The sequence below is a fragment of the Temnothorax americanus genome, unplaced genomic scaffold (genome assembly GCF_048541705.1).
Source record: "Temnothorax americanus isolate GAGA-0224 unplaced genomic scaffold, ASM4854170v1 Scaffold11, whole genome shotgun sequence".
NCBI classification, from domain to species: Eukaryota; Metazoa; Arthropoda; class Insecta; order Hymenoptera; family Formicidae; genus Temnothorax; species Temnothorax americanus.
Window position 1 is genome coordinate 595,929 of NW_027509242.1, and position 13,221 is coordinate 609,149.

The 13,221-nt window shown below is 43.6% G+C and overlaps 6 protein-coding genes across 10 annotated transcripts; 4 read left to right on the forward strand and 2 right to left on the reverse strand.

Annotated features, from left to right (window-relative positions):
- The first annotated feature begins 37 nt into the window (after positions 1–37).
- On the forward strand, positions 38–1,676 carry U2af38 (U2 small nuclear riboprotein auxiliary factor 38). The gene is made up of 5 exons (XM_077425343.1): positions 38–206; positions 299–386; positions 594–660; positions 773–1,061; positions 1,159–1,676. Exons 1-5 carry the CDS (start codon positions 163–165, stop codon positions 1,391–1,393), a joined length of 723 nt encoding a protein of 240 aa, XP_077281469.1. The 5' UTR covers positions 38–162; the 3' UTR covers positions 1,394–1,676.
- LOC143907941 (transcription factor YY2) lies at positions 1,661–6,622 on the reverse strand. 2 transcript variants are annotated; one of them, XM_077425085.1, is made up of 3 exons: positions 6,070–6,622; positions 3,879–4,473; positions 1,661–3,594 (listed from the first exon to the last, which is right to left on the reverse strand). In XM_077425085.1, the coding sequence occupies exons 1-3, from the start codon at positions 6,557–6,559 to the stop codon at positions 3,480–3,482; spliced, it is 1,200 nt and encodes a 399-aa protein (XP_077281211.1). In that variant the 5' UTR covers positions 6,560–6,622; the 3' UTR covers positions 1,661–3,479. The 2 variants fall into 2 exon arrangements, with proteins under 2 accessions (XP_077281211.1, XP_077281220.1); XM_077425094.1 differs by having other exon boundaries at positions 3,879–4,431; positions 6,070–6,620.
- A 130-nt stretch (positions 6,623–6,752) lies between these two features.
- Pen-2 (presenilin enhancer, gamma-secretase subunit) lies at positions 6,753–7,768 on the forward strand. Its single transcript, XM_077425581.1, has 3 exons — positions 6,753–7,043; positions 7,332–7,436; positions 7,511–7,768. Exons 1-3 carry the CDS (start codon positions 6,983–6,985, stop codon positions 7,648–7,650), a joined length of 306 nt encoding a protein of 101 aa, XP_077281707.1. The 5' UTR covers positions 6,753–6,982; the 3' UTR covers positions 7,651–7,768.
- Positions 7,714–11,223, reverse strand: Mfs16 (major facilitator superfamily transporter 16). Of its 2 annotated transcripts, XM_077424839.1 has the most exons (9): positions 10,666–11,223; positions 10,505–10,583; positions 10,283–10,418; positions 9,835–10,197; positions 9,488–9,532; positions 9,015–9,216; positions 8,789–8,937; positions 8,288–8,590; positions 7,714–8,208 (listed from the first exon to the last, which is right to left on the reverse strand). In XM_077424839.1, the coding sequence occupies exons 1-9, from the start codon at positions 10,940–10,942 to the stop codon at positions 8,140–8,142; spliced, it is 1,623 nt and encodes a 540-aa protein (XP_077280965.1). In that variant the 5' UTR covers positions 10,943–11,223; the 3' UTR covers positions 7,714–8,139. The 2 variants fall into 2 exon arrangements, with proteins under 2 accessions (XP_077280965.1, XP_077280970.1); XM_077424844.1 differs by lacking the exon at positions 9,488–9,532.
- A 103-nt stretch (positions 11,224–11,326) lies between these two features.
- Positions 11,327–12,471, forward strand: LOC143908140 (EKC/KEOPS complex subunit LAGE3-like). Of its 3 annotated transcripts, none has more exons than XM_077425512.1 (4): positions 11,327–11,478; positions 11,933–12,005; positions 12,085–12,213; positions 12,290–12,471. In XM_077425512.1, the coding sequence occupies exons 2-4, from the start codon at positions 11,989–11,991 to the stop codon at positions 12,414–12,416; spliced, it is 273 nt and encodes a 90-aa protein (XP_077281638.1). In that variant the 5' UTR covers positions 11,327–11,478; positions 11,933–11,988; the 3' UTR covers positions 12,417–12,471. The 3 variants fall into 3 exon arrangements, with proteins under 3 accessions (XP_077281638.1, XP_077281630.1, XP_077281648.1); XM_077425504.1 differs by lacking the exon at positions 11,327–11,478 and adding an exon at positions 11,523–11,641; XM_077425522.1 differs by lacking the exon at positions 11,327–11,478 and adding an exon at positions 11,685–11,855.
- LOC143908152 (phosphatidylinositol N-acetylglucosaminyltransferase subunit P-like) lies at positions 12,460–13,209 on the forward strand. Its single transcript, XM_077425537.1, has one exon. It carries the CDS (start codon positions 12,460–12,462, stop codon positions 12,856–12,858), a length of 399 nt encoding a protein of 132 aa, XP_077281663.1. The 3' UTR covers positions 12,859–13,209.
- The last annotated feature ends 12 nt before the right edge of the window (positions 13,210–13,221 follow it).

Sequence of the window (13,221 nt, forward strand, 5' to 3'; positions counted from 1 at the left end):
CGTTCATGAATACCAACCTAATATGGCCGCCATTTTGACGTTACTCGTTACTCGGCGCGTCAGGCGACAGGCGCGTGATGCCCGACCAAGTTGTTTGGATGATTTCGAGCGAGTTAACGACAACCGTGTCGGAATAATCTCGTGCTCGAGGGGACGTGAGCCATGGCGGAGTATTTAGCATCTATCTTCGGCACTGAGAAGGACAAGTAAGAAGAGACTCGCCGAGTCGTAAACGAGAAGGAGAAACGCGAGTGACTCTTATCCTAACCTAACCTAACGTTTTTCCTTTCCTTTTCAGAGTAAACTGCTCCTTCTACTTCAAAATCGGCGCCTGCCGCCACGGTGACCGGTGCTCGCGTATTCACAACAAGCCCACGTTCAGTCAGGTGTGTATTAAATAATTAGCGGTATAATCTAATTCGAAACCGTATAATTAATTTTCTACCTTTCATTAGCTGCCCGCGCAACGAAGGAATAATTAAAACTTTCCTTCAACCATACCCCATAACTGTTATCTATAGCTTTAAAATGTTTAAGTAGTCGATAAACGTTTAATATATTTAAACGAATTAACTGTGTACATTCTTTTCCAGACATGTCTACTCCAAAACCTGTACGTAAATCCTCAGAATTCTGCCAAGAGCGCAGATGGCTCTCACCGTAAGCAATATTGTGATTTTACAATTATAACTCGTTTTGCGTCAATTTGCACGTTAGATACCTCGTTCAATTCCTTTTCAAATTAAAACCAGTATATCTACTTTTGTTCCAGTGGTGGCAAACGTATCGGACGAAGAGATGCAAGAACATTACGATAATTTCTTTGAGGACGTCTTTGTCGAGTGCGAAGACAAGTACGGCGAGATCGAAGAGATGAACGTGTGCGACAATCTCGGCGATCACCTGGTAGGCAATGTTTACATCAAGTTTCGGAGGGAAGAAGATGCGGAGAGAGCTGTGAACGATTTAAACAACCGTTGGTTTGGCGGTAGACCGGTATACGCCGAACTCTCGCCAGTGACGGATTTCAGAGAGGCCTGCTGTCGTCAATACGAAATGGGGTAACCTGACATAGAAACCATTCGGTCGTGCAAACATACGTGATAATGAATAAAATTGTTAATGCTCTTTATATTTCTCGTTTCCTTTTCATTTCAGAGAATGCACGCGTTCAGGATTCTGCAACTTTATGCACCTGAAGCCAATCTCGCGTGAGCTGCGCCGCTACTTATACAGTCGCAAGAAGAGCGGCAGAGGACGATCTAGATCGCGTTCGCGTTCACGCGGCCGTGATCGCAAGCGCCGATCGCGATCGCGCGACAGACGATCGAGATCCAAAGATCGCCGGAAAAGGGACGACAAAGGCAGGGACGGCCGATCTGGAAGATATTAATTGTAGAGAATTACGTTTGTACGAATATTCATTCCTCCAAGCAATCTGACATCATTTAACGGATAGATTTGCCGCGAACGATACTATCCTGCGTACTCCGGACAAAAAAATATATATATATATGTCTTATATATATTTATACGTATAATCAATAGAATTAGTGTACTTCAATGCTGTGTCCTGAGTCTTGTTAATAACTTAGCGGTTCTGAAGTAATCGAAGGATGTCGCTTTCGTGCAGTGAAAAATGACAGACACAAATAAAATATAAGCATAGAAATATATATTTTTTATTTCGTGTTATATTTTTTTTTCATATAAATTATCGAACTTAAACATATACCGTGAAAAACGATGCACGGGCTGGTGCAATTTACGAATACAACAAAAAAATCCATATTCCAAAGATATCTATCTTCTGTGAATAGCATTGATATAATCATACACACACACATTATTACTGAATTACCTCCTTTCAAAAAGCAGGTGACAACGTTTCTCCTTGTTGGATAGAGTTCTGTATTTTACATTTAAATTTTATTAAATTTTCGTTTTCTTGCAGATGTTATTGAATCAATGAAACATAGACCGCACAACATATTACAAATTTCAAATTTTTAACATATATATATATATATATGTATGTATACTTGTATATATACTTGTATCTGTCATACAAAGATGCCTACTGCGAAGTATAATGATAACTGCCAAAAGGAACAATAGAAATGAAGTTTATCGACAAAAAAGGGTTGTCAAACCATCGTCTAAGCGCTAAATAATTTTCAAAAATCAACCGTTTTCTCTTTCTTTTTTATAAAAAGATATTGGATTGTACAAGAAAACGCTACCAATTTCATTGGTACAGCTACAAGAATTATATATACAGCTACAAAGTAAAATCTTTCTTTTTACGAAAGAATATATACTTTACACGATTTAAACGAATTATCCAAAGTTTACCTAATTTAGTACAGGCTGGTGCGTGTGTGCTCGTGTCGTAAGTATGCCTGTTAACATTTATGCGTATAAAATTATGATATGCGAATAATTATGATCAGTGACGTAATGGGAGATGCACGCAGTAAACATTTTATTCTAATTCGATATTAAATCTATCCATGGCTTCTTATATTGCTTCTTACTCGAAATTTCAAGTATCGCCAAAGTCGTTCCAAATCGTTCGATACGCGTGCAGGCGTCGCACCGTTTTCGCAAATATCACATCGGGATGCAGTAACGTCATTTCGATATACTTTTTCTTTTGTACAATGTTCTCTCTTCGCGCGTCTGTCACTTCCGCATTTTCTTTCTATACCCGTCAAATATTCTGTCGCGACATCTTTCCGATTATGCACCCCTCGATATATATAATAAAAAAAAATTAAAAAAAAAGCAGTACCGAATCGTACGATAAAGATTGCGTAATATTCACGGATTTCGTAATATACGTTACACACGCGTAACTTCTTTTCCTTCTTCTCGTCTCTCTCTCTCTCTCTCTTTCTCTCTTCATCGAATATCAACAAGTCTCAGCATTATACAATGCAAAAGTCGTATATTACCAAGATGGTACAATTGAGTCCGACGGAAAAAGATGCATCTTCGTGGTTTATTCCCATCTGAATTTCTCCAAAATATACTGTATACAATATTTTAATTGTACTTATATATATATTTATATATATGTACAGTCTCGTGTGTACGTGTATGTGTGTATATGTATATATATATGTGTTTTATGCAAGCGCACTCGATTTCTCTTGATAGAACAAGAAATTGAGCAGTACGCAACACAGTCTAGCTTGCGGTATCTTAGAAGGTACATCATCTTTTTTTTTTCTTTTTTTTTTTTATTTAAATCTTGCTTAACTTTATTTGCCCTCTCGTGTTTTGCGGTAATATGGTGCTCCAGACCGTTCTCAAGTAATTCGTATCTAAGCACAGAGGTATGCCCGTGTCACGTGTAATGACATCACTTGTACGCGCCGTAAAAATATTTACATGGTTTAGATTAATAATTAATGGTTACGATACTTCAGTAGTAGTGTTCAGCGGGAGATATACGAGATCAACGTTTAGGGGGGCTAATCGGCGTAGACGATGAACTGTTGATTGTCCACATCTGCAACTTCAACTTGGACGAATTGAGGCTGTTGAAGTTGAATTTGTTGTACTTGTCTCCCAATCGCGTTTCGGGATCTGAAATTACGCAAAACGAGATCTCGTCAGACATTTGAGTTCCCTTTTTTCTCGTTACTTAACATTTTGCCATATCGATCTTCTAAATTACGAGCGTTTACAATGAATTTAAGCAATTTATCTCTTTAATATCGTAAAAAGCCAATTGGCACACCAGGGGATAACGATTATCTAAATTTCTAAATTATCTCGCGTCTGAATAGCTCCTCGAAAAAAAAATGTTTTCAGGCTTGTCTTTTTCGTTTCTATTTCGAATCTCGCGCGAACGAAGAAGCGAAACTTACTTGGCCTTCGCGTGAGTTAATATATGCGACTTGAGGTTCGTTGATTGCGCGAACTTTTTACTGCATCCGTCGAACGGACAGACGTAGGGTCGGTCGCCGGTGTGGATTCTCACGTGAGTGCGGAGATTGAAGTCGAGACTAAACCTTTTCCCGCATCCCTCGAACGTGCACTGAAACGGTTTCTCTCCCGTGTGCACCAATTGATGCCGTTTGAGTTTGGAGCTCTCGACAAAAGCTTTGCCGCATTCCGCGCACACGTGCACCCGTGGCCCGTGCGTATGCAAATGTTTGCGCATCGCGCTGTTATCGCGAAACATCTTGGTGCATCCCTTATGGGGGCACGCGATCGTTCGCTCGACGCCGTCCATCACCGGAGGCTTGCGCACCTTCAACTTGTGACCGGGTCGCGCAAATTCGGCGAGCTGCTTCGGATCCGAGAGATCCAAACCAGGCATGCCGTCTGACACCGAGCTGTTCGAATTGAACTTGGCATTGGACTTGCCCGTCATGTATTCCGTGTAGTCGGGATCCGGTTCTGGATTCGAACCTTCATCTGGAACATCCACATCCAGGTCAGGCGCTAATAGGATGTTACCTTTAACAGCAACAAACGGAGAGCGGTCCCAAAAAAGCTACGGTAACTTTTCAATTTTTTGTTACTTCTACCAACTATATGATATATCATTTAACAATATATCATACAGTTCGTCATATATAGATTATATATATATACTGTGTAAACTCTATATAATATATAGATATCTATTTTTATATATTTATGAAATTATATCTGACAAGAGAAAACAATAAACTTGGCAGGATTGTTGGAGGAAACATTTAGGGAAAAAATTTACGATAAAATTGCAACGAGATACAATTCCCATTAAAATTATTATAATATTAAGTCGTGGCCAAGACGAATCTTAATTTAATTTCTTATAATTTTCTATGAACTAGGCAATTAACACTATTCTTTGTACATTTATCAATGCTTTAATTACCTTCTGAGTTTTTTCCAAAATAAAAGTATTAAATTTCTTAAACCTAAAATTATGACGTATATATTTAAATTCATTTTAACATTATTTTTTCTCGTTGCAACCTTAAAAAAAAAAAGTGTTTAATTATTCAGGAACCGTATGGGATAAAGATAAGGGAATGCATGTGCTCTGAAAGGAAGGAGATATCCGCGTCCAATAGTCCCCCTCCCCTAAGTTCTTTCCGAAGAAATTAACTAGGACGATAATGGCAAAGCTCGTTTCGGAGTATTTCAACGAAATACGATTCGGTTTTTAAATATCGCGACAAACGGGAGGCGCGAATCAACGAAATATCGATCGGGGATCGCTCGCCCGTGCGTCATCGACCGAGCACGCCCGGTATGCGCGCTCGCGGTGCGACATGGATCTGTCGTGACGTCAGAAGTCGGAGCACCGCTCCGCGGCTCCGGCGCGTCGCCTGGACTTCTTTTGTGCGATTCGGACTGTCGAGATATACATGCCATTTCCCCCCCCCCTTGACGAAACGCAGCTAGCTCGTCCTGAAACGCTCTAGCGCCGTCTCTCTTTCAAATAGACGGCAAAATTTAAATGTATCGTCGGAACAACCTGTCGACGGGACACCGAGTGCCGCGGCGCGCCGCGACGTCGCGTCGCTCGGCTCGCCGCGGCCGTCGCCATCGCCGCCATTCGCACGGGGCGGTGGACGGGCGGGCGATCCGCCATCCGCCGCGTAAAAGAGGCCATTTTCAAAATATGGCTGCCCCCGTGGGGGCCAAGCGTAATGGCGTTCGCGCGATCAAAACAAACAACGCGGCCTGTCAAGCCGGCTGGGCCGCGCGGACGAGGCCGACGGGCCGGATCGCCGATTTTTCCGCGGGGCAATCGCGCGCCCGTGCAACGACGCAGTATCGATCCGAGCATCGCACCGGAAGTGCGTACCCGCCCGTGTGCGCGGAGGATACGACGGGCTAGGAGGAACGAGGGGAGAGAGCGAAAGAGAGACAGAGACGGAGAGATAGAATGAAAGAAAGAACGGTCCTGACGGCCGAAAGCTCGGCGAAGGGAGAACGCGACGAACGAAAGGAGCGAAGAAAAAAAGAAACACGGTCCGAGAGAGGAGAGAAAAGGTGGCGAGAGACGTCCCGAAACGCTCGCAGCCGCGTGGCGCGTGGCGCCTGGCGCAGACTCACCGTCGTCCGTGCCGGACGCCCACATCGTTACCGAGAACTCGCCCTCGAGCGTCTTGATCTGCACCTGCTTCTGTTCCCACTTTCTAGTCTTGGTCTCGGTTGCCATCTCGCCGAAGATCGCGTGGTCGGACGCGCGGAAACGCGTGCCACCGCTCTTGCGCGCCTTCTTAGCGGCCTTGCGCGACGGTCCGGGGCTGGACTCGACATAAATGTCGTTGTCCGGCACCGGGATCTGGTCGTACACGCTGAGCGGGTCCGCGCCAACGATCTCCTCTTGGGTCTGCAGTATGATTTCCTCGCGGCCCGGCTCCGGCAGCGGCTGCAGCGCTATCATCGGCTGCCCGTCCTCGCCCTCGATCGTCGTCTCCACGGTCTCGCACGGTATCTCCACCGGGATCGCCTCTATCTCGACCTCCTGAATGTCCGGTTGAATCTCCACTTCGGTTATTATGTCCGAGGACGCCATATTAATCTCCGGCGGCGACGCCATGTTAACGTACCAAAATGGCTGGCCTGTCTCGACACGGGCATCGGCGGGGACTCGTCGGACTCGAGCGTCCCGCGCCCACGTGACCCGCGACGCGCTATGACTGGCTGTGACGCTCACGCGCCAGGGGGCGCGACTCTCGCCGCCAGTCGCCAGTCCCCCGTCCCCGTTCCCCGTCGCTCGGTCGCGGCGCCATCTCGGGAGCGCGACCCAGCCGAATCTCACCCCTTTCTCCTTTCTTTTTCTCTCGTTGTTATTTTATTCGCGTTTGGCGGCCGTGTGCGCGCGATTCGAGATTCGTCCCGCCGATCAACGTTGACCATTATCTGAAAATCTGAATCGTTTGATCACGCGGGGGGTCTCGCGACACCGAGAACCGAAGTTAGGTTAGGTTAACTGCCTGCTGTCGTCGCGCCACGAGCCACGATGGACCTGTCCAAAATGTCGAACGAGAAGAAATTGCACCTCTGCAAGTGGTATTTTCGCGGTACGTTGGCGTTGCGACGCGATAATAATTATAATTTTTGGTCTTGATACCGATACTTTGCGCAACGATTTGTCAGATGTTAAGATGGGGTTTACCCGGTTCAGCTTTTACATCGTTGACCTCTTTTCAACCGCTTTTCTTTTGCTTTCTTGCCGATATCGATCGCTTGTCTCACTTTTCCTCCGAAACCTAGACATGTAATAAATACAGCAGGGGGAAAGTAACGTAGAGCGTGGCCAAAAGTCACGTCAACTTGCCGATATTTTCTTCAACTTTTCTTTGTCGCAGCTGGTTTTGCGCTGCTGCCATTCCTGTGGGCCGTGAACGCGGTTTGGTTCTCGAAGGAGGCTTTCGTAGCAACGTCTTACGAGGAACAGAAGCAAATTAAGAAATGTTGGTGTCGATCGGCTTACTTCCTACGACAAATTTGAGATTTCCCTCTCTAACGATACACATTTACGTTTCAGATGTAATTTTCTCTGCTATTGGCGCGATCGTTTGGACAGCTGCTTTGGTGGCTTGGATAATCATCTTCCAAACCCAAAGAGCTGCGTGGGGTGACTTCGCCGATGCCATCAGCTACATAATTCCCACTGGTATTCCTTAAGTTTAATGTTTAAGTTTATATCGGTACAGAATAATTTATCACAGAAATATGTATGGTAAACGATTGTATGTTAAACTGTATATTTTTATCGCAATATAATTATAATCTCGTATGGTAACATCTGATATTTTACGATAAAAAATAACATTTTTTTACATTTTGTATATATAATTAAAAAATATTTATTTCAAAAATTTTTTATTTAAAATAGCAGCGCGTTATCTTTTTTCCGTTTAAAATTATCCACATTTAGATTCGTGTAGCAGTTACGGCAAAAATACTGTCCAAAATACACTATTCTTTTCCTTATTAAATTTTTCGTACATTGACTGTAATTTTTTTCGGAAATTTCATTCGAAAACGCTGCACCTCTCTAGGTGTCGCGTCAAGTATATGCGAGCAAAGTTATAAGCACGCAGATCCAGACGTGAACACCAGACAAGAATACCTCCGCGTCTACGCGACAGTTTGCAAATTTTGTTTCGCATTCTAAATTTGAATAACTCTTCGTCTTTGTATGTACGATCTTATGTCTCTGTAAACTAATCTGGACAGAAGCTGAAACAGCAGAACACAGGATGCGCGTTACTCGCGATGATTTCATTTCTACGTCAACGAACGAGCAAAGCGGACTCACCAGTAGGGCAAATAAATCCGCGCACATGAGCATGTAGAACACGTTGTCCCATCCGCTCCATCGAGACACCAGACCTGCTAATAGCGGACCAACCGCGGCACCGATACTACCAGTTCCATCGATAATGGCGGTCACTGTAGCTAAGGCCCTTGAATTTTCTCCTAAACTAGGATGAGTTCCCAGTTCGGCCGATACAGCGGTCGTTATCAATGCGTAGGGGCCATTCACCAATAGTCCCCCTATCAGTAGTAATACTATATTGACGCCTAGGCTGGTACTTCCGATATAGTCATATATAAATAACTGAAATATATAATACATGTATTAAAACACAGCAGGTACTATATATGTACGTTCGAATTTATATCGCGCATCGTCATTCGAATTTATCTCGTGTAGTGGCTCGCCAATTTTTGCAGTCTTATAAATATTATGAAACACATATTAAAAGCAAAATTATCTCGACAACGTGGAACGTATCGAGAAAAATATTGTGCTTACCGCAGGAAATGCAAGTCCAAACATCGCGGCGCACGTTAACGCGCTCATGCCGCTGTAATCGGAGAGAACTCCAGCTGCTATGGCGCCTACTATACCGCCCACGTCGAACAGAACCGACAGATCCGCACTCACCGTCGTACTGTATGTAGCTGCAAAAAATTCTCGTTAAAACTCTAAAATAAAATTACATCGCTAGTCGAAGATTAATGTTGTCGCGAATACCAACTTGATGCCGCGATGTACAATGGTAACCAATAGAGGAATGTATAGCTAACGAGCTTCGCGAAAAATAGTGACAAGGAGTACTCGATGACACCCGGTATCTTCATGGCACCTATGAAGCCAATTGCGCTATTACGAGATGTATTATGCTCGCGTCGGTGTCCAGACAGCATTGGGCTGGTTTCGGATCGTTCACTTGCCACATTCTTTTAGACATAAATTACATTTTATATTATTACTAATAATATTTGTACACACGTTAAAAAAAGCAGTTGTGATATTTATTAATTTTACAGTAACACTATTGTATTTCTGCTCACGCTAGATACATATTCTTGCGCGGTTTAAGAATTACGAATAAATTAAATAAACATATATGTATATACCACATGCGTTGCAATATTTTGTTGAAATTGTTATATATTTTAAAGGAAAATAGAAGCGTTAACTATATGGAAGAGTGGCACATGCACTTACGTCGGTAGCAAGTTGTTCACGGTAGACACAGCGACAGATGACACGCTACGTACGGTAGATGTTTATTTATTATGGACGTGCAAACTAAAGTTCTACCAAAAATAATTTAACGATTTATCTTAGCGCTTGTATTACTAAGGAAACCTAGGGAAACTAAAGGAAACAAAACTGTAATCGTAGAAACGTGAGTAGAGAGAGAGAACATGCTATTACGTGGGTTAATCGACAAAAGTAGTGTGTTAAGTTACATTTTATGCTTATTAAAATTTAAAAAAATATCTACTATGATAATACTAGGATTTGCCGAATGAAGAAGCGCAAGAAGACCACGACTACGGGGAACTTACGTCGGTGACACTACGAGATTCGTAACCTACGTCAGTCGAGTCATCGTCCGAGCTATTCGTTACGTCAATTTTCCGATATCCGAGAGAAGAGGGCGGGCTGTATCCTATGTCGACGGGGCTCGGTATCAGAAATAGGAAGACGACGAATCCCACTACTCCCATTATCACTCCAGGCACTATGAAACTCAGGCTCCAATCGGACTCGACGTATGCCGCCGCGATCAAACTGCCTAATATATTTCCTATGGACGTGTGAGAGTTCCACACACCGAAGATCAAGCCGCGCTTGCCTTTTCCGAACCAATTTCCCACGACGGTTACCACACCTGGCCATCCGGAAGTTTGAAAGACTCCACCTAGGACCTATATAGGGGGACGGAAAAGAAGAAGGGTGAGAGAACGTCTCTGCATCGCTCATCGGTATGTTTTACAACGTATCGATATTTACCTGCGCGAGAACGAAGTACCACAGATTATGAATATTGTACGGTTTAGCTATTCCGAACAGGTAGCACGATATGCCTGACACGAGCATACCAATGGAAAGGAAGTATCGCAGATTTACTCTCTCCGCTATGAATCCACTGTGTAGGAAGAGAAAAAAGAAAGACGATTATTGACAAAATTCTATAATGGCATAAGAATGACGCGGTCACTTTAAGATATCCACCTGGGAAACATAGCCGCTGCGTATGCGAATAGGAATGCCGAGTCCAGCATGCCGAGCAACGCCGGTGCATCGTTCGTGTCTGTAGAAATAACAACGCAGATTATTCGCGTTTTCTAATCATTCTAAGCGTTTTTTTTTCCCATCACTCTTTCTCTTCTTACCAAATGGAGCCCAGTCGCACCAGGTATCCCGATTACTGTCATTCACTAAAATATCCGCGGGTACTGGCAGATCGCTGCAATTGAGACTCAGGACATTCTTCACCACGGATATCGGCTTTCGTGTCAAATGGTAACAAGTGTACGCTAAGTAAGTGAGCGCCAGTACGCCTGCTTGATGCCAGGCCATCCAATTGACACGACGATGCTCGCAACGACCGTCACACATACACCTTGCGCACTGCAGGCCCCACGGCAGATCCTTCGTCAGTCCACTCATATTTAATACTTTCTTCGAGAGTAAGAATAAGCGTGTTCCGCGTTCGTCGAGCGAGCATTGAACCTCTAATCGTCGAACAACAAAACAGTGCGCTTTGTACTTTTTGTAATCTTTGGTCGCAGAATTCTCTTTGCGCGGGCAAGATCGGATAATCCTTAATTCTCTTACGTATTCTGACGTACGTAAAATGCAACTGGATTAAAATAAATAATTCATATCACAATTCTATTAATTAGCTAAATTGACGAATACATAGAGATCTCTTTGTGCGATCTCTCGACGAATTATCCATGTACGACGTTGCTTCCAGGACGCTTAGCACGGTGCTGATTGTTCGTCCGCTACCGCCCAGCCCAGTGGCGAAGTGTCAATCGAAGCCTAAACTAATTGACAGTAGTAAATAAACGCGCAGCTGTCAATCATAACCTGGAAACGGAGCAAGGATCTGTAAGCGGATTCAAACAACGGCGACGAGCATCTAAATAAATATTACCTGTCCAGTTGGAGGAGATTCTGGAAGCGGATAAAGATTCTCGGTAAATGCAATCTTGTCTTTCGTCTTTCTTCTCCCTCCGCTTTCTTCGGAATGTGAAATGGATATTTGTTTATACGCCACTACGAGGGGACTGTTGCGAGTTGCGACGTCAGCAACGCCCACACACACACATCCCGATTCCCCCGGACAGTCCGGACTCCCACGTATGTTGCTCGAATGTCTGTTGTATCGATACTAATTGCAACGTTTTTAAATACGTTTATTATTACATGGTCCTTGGAGAAATTACTGCCACACACCTGCCACGTTAAATAAATATATCGCGCTGCGCAACTGCGCTAATAATCATAATAATGATCGGTTTAAGGTTATCCCGCGACGGCTCTTTCCAAAGAAAATCAAAGGAATCGAAATTCTGTACGCGCGCACAGATGTAGGCAGATCCAATATTGATTTGCATAACGTGCTTACATTGCTGTGATTTACGATTACAGAACGCAAAGTGACAGATATTTCCATTTGGACAACCGACGTCGCCGTAGAATATGCCATGAGTGATCTAAAGGTGTATCCTTATTTTACAAACTAGTTGACAATAAGTTTCGTTACTCAATTCGCTGCCTTTGAAACCTTAACGTTTACACAGATATCTGTCCGTGCCTTTCCCAAGCGCCAGAGAAGCAGAAGTCGCGTATCAAGTGCTCAGAGTCGACAAGGAGCCGTCGAGGAGCGGAGTCGCAAAGAAGCTTACGTTGAACGACAATATTCTGGAAGTGTAAGCGCGAAATCATTAGATCTCCCTCATCCCTGTATGACGTTTCATCGACGTTCACCATTTCTCTTCCGTACAGGTCGTACAGCGGTAAGGAAGCAAGGAAGGTACGCGTAGCCCTTACATCCTTCTTCGATAATATACTACTAGTCACGGAAACCATTCAACGATTCGGTCCACCTGAGCCGACGTACGCTCATTATTGAGCCAACGCTTTGCCGATTGTACTTTACCGTTGGTTTTTTAAGTATGGAGCATACTCCCGCACCCTATGGCCCCAGGGCTGTCTACGGATACGTCACGTATATCGGGTCGAATATGCTCTTCCTGTTGTACGTGACATGGGCGATAATACCGGACGAAGTGCTGCACGATTATTTAGGCCTGACGTATTGGCCCTCCAAGTATTGGGCAGTCGCGATCCCCGTATGGGCGTTGACCGCCCTAGCTACATTTGCGTTTCTGATTTATCCGGCTATCAATATGTTGATAACTCCAGATATCGATGATATTAGGACCATCACGGATAAGTACGCTCTACGAAAAACCGAAAGTACTCCAGGCGCTCCAGGCGGAATACCGGCTGTGTCCGACATACCGATTACAGAAGTTTGCGGGAGATTATATCTGAGAAAAAATAACTCATAATTGTTGTAATAATTATAATTTATTTTTTTGCATTGAGGTGAGTGTACGCGTTGTTAGGAATAATCGGAGAGACCCGCGCTCCGTGCGAATCTAACAAATAAGATGTTAAAAAGAACAATGATCTCTCTGAACATGGCGCGTAAGACAGCTTTTCTTGGAAATTCTGCTGAAATTATTACATAGATTTACGTTGTCGTTAAAATCCAAGATGTTTCAAAATCGAACTTGTATCGCGGGACCACATTTGCGAAATAAGCGACTTCCTACGATATTATAATAAAATCACATACCAGAAACAAACGTGTACATATATATTTTACGCATTATTAATAAATGTACGTACAATACTGATCGATTAGCAAT